Source organism: Octopus bimaculoides, chromosome 10, assembly GCF_001194135.2.
Source record: "Octopus bimaculoides isolate UCB-OBI-ISO-001 chromosome 10, ASM119413v2, whole genome shotgun sequence".
Classification (NCBI taxonomy): Eukaryota; Metazoa; Mollusca; class Cephalopoda; order Octopoda; family Octopodidae; genus Octopus; species Octopus bimaculoides.
In genome coordinates this window covers 93545256-93554284 of record NC_068990.1, presented here as the reverse complement: position 1 = coordinate 93554284, position 9029 = coordinate 93545256, and the positions used below count along the sequence as shown (strand labels likewise).

General features: G+C 39.1%; 1 protein-coding gene across 1 annotated transcript in view; it reads left to right on the top strand.

Moving 5' to 3' along the window:
• Positions 1 to 9029, top strand: part of LOC128248940 (HHIP-like protein 1) — a 38742-nt gene that overhangs the window by 28871 nt on the left and 842 nt on the right. Inside the window, exons 3-6 of the mRNA XM_052971381.1 lie at positions 1007 to 1185; positions 2477 to 2620; positions 3484 to 3613; positions 5663 to 5805. Of these exons, the coding sequence (XP_052827341.1) occupies positions 1007 to 1185; positions 2477 to 2620; positions 3484 to 3613; positions 5663 to 5805 (596 nt within the window). The remainder of the gene's footprint in view (positions 1 to 1006; positions 1186 to 2476; positions 2621 to 3483; positions 3614 to 5662; positions 5806 to 9029) is intronic.

The window sequence follows — 9029 nt, the reverse complement described above, 5'->3', positions numbered from 1 at the left end:
ATAGACGATACACAGAAAACACGGGCAGGTCATTCGGAGTTTTCTCTCTTCAGTCGAGATCCAGATTATCCTTGCAATTTCGGCTGGTTATTCTCGATATTGCTCCAATCTGGCCAGCCCCAAGGAAAAACTAAGCTAAGAGCATTAGATTCCTTGGAAGAAAGCAGCGAATGTATACAAAAACAAGGACGGAAAAAAACGAACAATGTTAACCAAATACAGTAGGAATAATAACGGGACATCACAACAGATGTCTTTCGACTAAGGACGAATCAAATTAAGCTGGCGTGTATGGAAATAAGGCCTTACAGCCGGGATACAAGATTTCATAGGCACAGAGAGGAATAACGATGTTGCACGAACAACGGCCTCCCCAAAAAAAGAAATCTTTATATAATCTGAAAACAATACCTCTGCCTTCATTAAAGCGGAAGTAATAAATATATATAAAAATAATAAAAAGAATATACAGTACTGTTTCTACTTCGCGGATTTTCACCTATCGCGGGGAGTTTTGGAACGTAACACCCGCGATAGTCGAGGGATTACTGTATGTATATAAGTGTATATGAAAGGCGCACTTAGCAGCGTTGAATGAAATACAGTTATGTACTGTGGGAGCATTCATAGCCCAGTCATGTGTCTGCACCTACATAAGTCTATAAGGAGAATTTCTTTTTCGAGACATCTGCAGCGTGTTGCCTTTTTATGTCCGAATGTACACGAACATCTTAAAGGAGGCTGTACATACATACATACATACATACGTACGTACGTACGCACGTACGTATGTTGTACAGTGTAGCAGTGGTGGGAAATAAACAGAATTTTTGCCTTGAGATATTTTCTCCACGGTAAGCTGTGGTGAAATTGTCTTCAGAAGTTGAAATATGTCACAAATATATATGAACTGACCTAAAGTTTGTGTGTGTGTGTGTGTGTGTGTATGTGTGTGTGTGTGTGTGTGTAGAATTTCACTGACAATGAGTCTGAATCTTTGTTTCAGGTCTGTTTTGCTGGGGAAAGTGTTAAGAATTAATGTTAACAAGAGACGTAAGGGGAAACAATATGCAATTCCACCGAGTAATCCATTTGTCAACGAAAATGGAACACGTCCAGAGATCTATGCTTACGGAATTCGGAATATATGGCGTTGCGACAAAGATGAAGGCGACCGCGTCACAGGTCAGTACAGTCACCCACTCTCTACCTATTTGTTTATACCTTACACACACACACATATAATATATATATGAGAGAGAGAGAGAGAGAGAGAGAGCAATCCTAGCATGGCTATGCTGTAAGAAATGGTAATACTACGATCTTCGTGTCGAGAAAGCATCTCGTGTCGAAGCGCGATGCTAAAAGGCACCGAAGCACCAGCAGCAGACGAAAAGTTTCCAGCTGCAGAAAACAAAGGAAAATCTCTCTCTCTCTTTCTCTCTACTGAGTAGGCGGGGGAGGTAGCCTTATGCCGGGTGGTGAGGGTCTAGAATACGATGAAGGGCGGAATACAGGTGTCTTGCTGTTGAGAAGATGTATGGCCACTCTGCATTATATGAGGTCGAGTAGGAATAGGAGAGACAAGTAAAGATGGTGGTGACGTGATGTGAGAACTAAGTAGAAGAAAGTGAGTAGAAGGGAAGATATGGACAGAAGATGGGAGCAGGGTGGGGGTGGGGGGACAAGTTCATATGAGTGTGAGATGGGAGTGAGAGATGGGAGTGAGAGATGGTTAGAGATGGGATAAATGTGAAAAAGATTGAAGGTGTGGTCGGAGGTAGATACGAGTTTGGGTAGAAAAGGAAAAGGAGTGGCTCAGAAAGGAGACGGTGGTAAGGGACTGCGTAATAAAATTGTAGGTAGATGAGGAATATGGAAATGATGTATGGGTGGGAGTGTAGGGGAGAGAGTCGTACAGTAACAGAAATGGAAGTCAGAGGTACGTAGGGGTGGAATAATGAGTGGCGAACAAAAATGGGGCTGCATCGGTGGCAGATATTAGATGGCGCTCAGAAGGATAACAGATATGAGAGGAGGTTGGAGATGAGGTATGGCTTTCAGGAGAAAGCGAGAGATAACAGAAAAGGTTGATCAGTGAAAAATAAAATAGAAAAGGACGACTTGAGATGTCAAAAGAAAGGGATCCAGGTAAAGGAATTACTGATAGCACAAAAGGGAATGAAATATGAATCCTTATGCAATATTGGTTAGTTTCATAGCAGCCAATTCACGTTAAGGAACGGTTTCATGTTGAAGAATTTTCCGAGTATGGGAAGGTAAATTAACAATCATCAGACGTATTGGACGATATGTATGTGCATGGATATACACACACTTGTTATGCATACGTATTTTCTTTCTTGTATAGACATTACTGATGTTTAGGTACGTGGGTGTGTGTATATGCATGTGTTTATGTATATGTTTGTGTGCTTATTATAAAAATATGTTGATAATGTTTTTACTTCTTCAGGAATGAACAAAGGGCGGATAATCTGTGGTGATGTTGGCCAGAATGCCTACGAGGAAATTGATATATTGGTCAAAGGAGGTAATTATGGCTGGAACGGCAGAGAAGGATACCAATGTTTCCATCCTGCAGTGTGTGGCATGGTTGGTACGTATAGGCAGCTATAAATACTTATAATTCATCAGTGTTTAGTAACCGTCAACACCAATCATCAATACATACTAGCTGTATATACACGGCATTAAGTATACACATTAGTTGTATAAATACGTGTTAGCTGTGTGTGTGTGTGCGTGTGCATATCTATCTATCTATCTGTCTGTCTGTCTATATATATATATATATATATATATATATATATATATATATATATTACTAGTGTATATACTGTAGTGGAAGTGCAATGGTCCAGTGGTTAGATCCAATCTAAAAAATAAATGTAGCCTTTTCTCTGGTTTCATTACTGCAGCAGGAGATAAAACAAAATCTCGTTTTCGGGTCATAAATACATCTTTGATGGCGTATGAAAACCGAAACCGTGATTGTTGACTTGAATATCTAACTTCTTTTTCTCAGCAGTCAATCAGACAGTTGTTTACTCATAAGCTCTTATTGACATAGTTTGCGATTACTGTAATATCGTCTCTAGAGAAATAATTTATTTCTGCACTCTGCAGCTAAACATGAAACTTATTACTTTTATTGATGAAGGTGGTTTTTATGACTTGCCCAGGGGCATTATCTACATAAGTGAAATAAATATAGTGGTATTTTTGAAAGTCAAAACTAGTTTGTGGACCTGCGTAGCTATGTTTTCACACACTTTGTTGTGCTTTTATAGGAAAAATTCATTTAAATTCCTCAGAAATTCTAGCTTAAATTTTTCTATAAATCCTCTTTGTCCTCCAGCAGAGTTACAACATTTATCTCCCAAAATATGTCTGTTCAATGTAAATATCTATTTTGTCTTTTTTTTCTTTTTCTTTCATTCTAGTTGCATTATTTTTCAGGTCCTGAAGAATTACCGATATTCTCATACCCTCATTCTGTGGGCAAGTCTGTAACTGGAGGTCACGTGTACCGCGGCTGTGAAAATCCAAATCTCAACGGATATTATATTTACGGAGATTTTACAAATGGGTGAGTTGAATTAGAACAGTCACAAACAGTGAAAGAAGACATGCACCCAACACCAGAGCTGAAGACACCTCCGAAAGGGGGTGGCCCCGCCACGTCAAAACGGTAGAGGAGTAGGGACCGAAACCGGACGTGGTTCCTCCTGATGATGTCTTCAGCTAACTGGATCCTATAAAGGAGCTGTTGTGGTAGCAGACCACGAAACATGGTTGAAATTCCTCAAAGATATTGAGAATCTTTCTGGTTTTCGTTACTGTTTATAATTATTAAAAAAAAAATTTTTTAATGTATCATATTAGATGTAATTTTTGACGCTGAATCTGAATTTGTTATTCATTTATTCCAGAAAAGTTTTGCAAAAATGTTACAGGTGTTCAAAGTTTGATAATTTTCAGAAATTTCAGCCAATCAGAAAACAGCGCGTTCGCTGCCTTTTCTATCAGCAGGGGGTGAGGGTCATCAGCATGTCAAAACATTGCTAGAAATAACAGTCAAAACCTTAAAATATACACGAATGAAGTTAACATTAAAACATTCGCGAGCAAATTAAATATTTATAAGTTACGATCAAACAAACCAACAGGAGTTGCTAGAAATAACAGTCGAAACATTGTTTAAAACAAACATTTATGAGTTATAAAAATTCAAGAACGAAAGTTTGCAATGCACTCTAGAATTTTATAAACTAAACTAGCTGGCCCGATGCCGTCAATAATGACGGCTATTGTAGTATTTTATATATAAATATGGATGGTAAATCACAATACACTTGTCAATGTTCACTTACATTCACATACTTCCCTTGTCCATGCACACACATACACACATATACTCACACAGAGATGAAACGCTGTTTGACTGTTCTTTTCAGCGTTGAATGTTCACCATCCCACCAGTTTTCCATCACCCCTTCCTTCCCTATTCATCTATCACCCCTTCTTTTCTCATTCATATGTTGTGACGGAGAAAAACACAAGAGTATTATTATAGTAGAAGATTATCTTTCCTGTAGCTCCTTCTGCTACTTGTGCGCATACGCAGCATCTTTGGTTACTACGGAGACAGAGTTTTTCGCCACGGTGATGTGTAAAATACTAGATTCTGATTGGCTAAAATACCCAAATTTTGCAAATTTTAAAGGCTAATAACTTTTTTAAATTATGGATTTATAGGAAAAATTAATTTCATTTTCATAATTAGTATACAAAACTTAATCCATAAACCAAATTTGAAAACAATTGGAATAAAATTGTAGACAGTGACGAAAAGCACAAAGATCTGATATTGATATTCATGTTGTTGTTGTACAAGTCTTTCAATTCCTGGAGATTGAACAATTTGAATGTTGCAGCATTCCTGCTTATAGTCTGAGTTCGAATCCCACTGAGATCCACTTTGCTTTTCATTCCTCTGGGAATCGATAAGATTAAGAATCAGTCGAATATTGGAGGCGGGGTTATCCCCTAAACCTGCAGCCCTTAAAATTTCTAACCTCGTCCCGAAACTATCAACATTAATTACAATTAATGTTGTAATTCTTGCTGATCTTTTTTTTCTTTTACTTGTTTCAGTCATTTGACTGTGGCCATGCTGGAGCACCGCCTTTAGTCGAACAACTCAACTCCCGGACTTATTCTTTGTAAGCCTAGTACTTATTCTATCGGTCTCTTTTGCCGAACTGCTAGGTTACATGGACGTAAACATACCAACATTGGATGGTGGGGGGACAAACACTGACACGCAAATGCATATATATATATATATACATACAAGATGGGCTTCTTTCAGTTTCCGTCTACCAATACCACTCACAAGGCTTTGGTTGTCCCGAGGCTATAGTAGAAGGCACTTGCCCAAGGTGTCACGCTGTGGGACTGAACCTAGAACAATGTGGTTAGGAAGTAAGCTTCCAGCCACAAAGCCACGCCTGCACCTATGTATGTATGTCAGTATTATTGTTTTTACTGTTGTTGTTGTTGTTGTTGCTGTCTCAACTCCGTTATTATTGTAATACCGAGAGCCTCATCTTTCTCTCTCTCCCTTCCTCTGTAGGCGTCTCTTCTATCTTTACCAATTCAACGAATCACAAATCTGGTTGAACAAAGAGATTCGCATGTGTGGAGACGATGTCTGTTTCAATGGCTTGCAGGGATCTTACAGTCCTTTTATTCTCTCGTTCGGGGAAGATCAGAATGGTAAGTCCAATTCTTTAATTAACAACTGTGCCTTGATATTGTTGTTAAATACCTTCTCTCTGTCTCTCTATCTCTCCACATATACGTATATGCGCATCCGCATATACATATATGTTGTCATGCATGTTCTTTCTTTTTTATTCACCACGACAATGTCCGGTTTCCGGTGTCTGGTCGGGTGATCGCACTCTGCAATTCTCATTCTCGGTGACTCCTTCTCGGGTTTGTTCATACCACGTCTTTGCTCTTTGTAGGCCGTGATTTCCACAGAGCTTCCAATGGATCATTCTTACCACATTGTCATGGCGTCTTTTGTATTCACGTTGTTATTATTATTATTATTATTATTATTATTATTATTATTATTATTATTGTTGTTGTTGTTGTTGTTGATTGTTGATTTACAAAGTCATGTGATAGAGAAAAAGAGAAAGACAGAGAGAAAAAGGAAAAAATGAAAAATAAGAAAGCAAAAAAGAAAATAAAAGGGGGTGGGGAGAGAAAATTCACAGCGACAATAATCTTCTCAATACGTGTGATCAGTTACCAGTTAAGACGATCTTTTGCACTTCTTGCATGGATGGTAAACCAGGGATCATTCTTAAATAATTTTCAGTTCCTTTTTTGATCATTCCAAGTGCTCTGACAATCACTGGTATTGTAACCGTCTTGAGATGCTACATCTTTTCGATTTCGATTAGGAAATCTTTATATTTTCTGAGCTTATCAAATTCTATTATTATTATTGAGTGAGAGAGCAGTGCATGCCATCAAAGTGACACTGGGGTAAAATATACAAAGCCCAGTATACCTATCATGATTACCCATCTGATAAGGGTACGCCAGGTATATGCATCACAACCATATGTATGCGACATGGTGATCTCATATCAAGAGAAACAGTGCATGACCTTGCAGATGGGGCCCTGTCAGAATTTTCTTCAGGTCAAGTAGCCTATCCTTTTCAAAAGGTCCCTGAATAAGATTTGTTTAAGGATAATGAACAAAACACCCAAGTTTCCAGAAGTGAATTATCCAAACCCCAAAGAATTCCTCTCAACACATGGCTATGATTCTCCCCAACTACTTCTGCTCATGATCAGAGATGCACATATCGTCATCCACTAAGGGACATGCTCAAATGGTTAAGGTCAAACATTATTGTTGCTGTTGTTGTTGTTATTATTATTATTATTAAGGCGGCGAGCTGGCAGAATCGTTACCATACCAGACGAAATGCTTAGCGGTATTTCGTCTGCCATTACGTTCTGAGGTCGACTTTGCATTTCATCCTTCTAGAGTCGATAAAATTAGTACCAGTTACGCACTGGGGTTGATGTAATCGACTTAATCCCTTCCCCCAAATTTGAGGCCTTGTGCTTCCAGTAGAAAGGATCATCATCATTATTATTATTATTATTATTATTATTATTATTATTATCATCATAGTTTTATAACAACCAATAAATATTACCAAACCATTTCATGGAAATAACCTTCGATAATCGGAGAGGTAAATTAGCATTCATCGGACATGGCTGAATGAAAAAATATGATTTGGTCTGAAAATATTACATCTGGTTTATGGGTTCAGAGTTGTAAAAAAATGAAAGAAGAACGAGATTCATGGGTGAAAGAGAAACCGGAAATAAACAGAACAAAAAGAACATGGTTGATCCCTAAACCCATTAGAGTTATGTCCCTTATATAGGTCCCTTTATTTTTAGCCAGTGACGTACGTATCAGTATTCAGATGGCAAATAGTGCACCCTAGTTTAGCAGTAACGTGACGAGGGGAACCAGGATCAGATGGAGAAGGTGAGGTTAGGGATGAAGACGAAGAGGTTTAGAGGCACAGGGGCGGAGTGGGGGATTAAAAAAACCGTGTAGTCCTGTAAATGCGTGCCATCTAAATATGACACTTAAATATCGTTTACGGTGAGAGAAGCCCAGGTGGAAGAAGAGCTAATCCTTATAATAAGGAGTAATCCGGATAGTTGATTAATATAAAGTTGCGCTCATGAAGGCAAAACGTCATTTTAAAAATTCAGGTAGGAATCTGAGTGGAGGAAGTTCTTCAATTTCCTTCATTTCTTTGCTGAACAAAGTCTTCAACCGTCTATTTCTGTCACAAGTGGACCCTTTCCCTTGCAAACTTACCAAACGGTTAAACAACCCATGTCAAGTTACGACTTACAAGCTAAACAAGCCACACGCGGTAACCTCCCCTGATAAGGAATGTTCATAAATATGGGTCGTGCCCGAGTTGTCTCCCTTGAATCTTTGCTCCATAAGCCTGCAACTATTTCCATCACGTGACCCCCACCACCCTTGAGCAATAAGACCCCAGCGGTGAGCTGGCAGAAACGTTAGCACGCCGGGCGAACAGCCTAACCGTATTTCGTCTATCTTTACGTTCTGAGTTCAAAATTCCGCCGAGATCGACTTTGCCTTTCATCCTTTCGGAGACGATAAATTAAGCACCAGATGCGTACTGGGGGGGGGGGGGGGGGCGATCTAATCGACTGGCCCCCCTCCCCCAAAATTTCGGGCCTTGTGCCTACAGTAGAAAAGAATAAGAGCCGACCTTCGTAACAACCATTGAGGAACATGTTTACCAGTAACTTGTAGTTATTCTTCCATTTATGAGTGGTGACGTCTGAATACTCACTTTGTGTGTGCAACTCTGTATATTGAACGGGTGAATCATCGGTTGTCTGCTCCTGAACTGTGCCTACCTGAATGAATATTGCAGGTGTACAGAAAAGAGGTTTTCATCTTAGAATTATTAATGTTTGATATGAGATAATTTTACTGATTATTGCTCATGGCTGTAGATCATTAATCGCCAAAGATAATATACGACCGTTATCAATGTTGTTAACGTAATCTCTATCCTCGTCACTAAAATTACCCCCTCCCCATCCCCACTGCCACCAATCCACCACTCCATCATCACCACTATCATCATCTTCATTTCCATCACAATTGTCATAATCATCATTGTCCTCCCCCTCTGCATCCGCCCCCTCTGCATCCGCCCCCTCTGCATCCCCCCTTCTGCCTCCTCCTCTTCTATCTTCTTTCTCTTTTCCCTTTTGTATTCAGAACTGCTTTATTGCTTCCAATAATAACCATTAATCAACACAGTTACAATGTCATATTTACAATAATCTGTCTTTCCTCCAGGTGAAATTTATATATTGAGCACCAACATTGCTAGC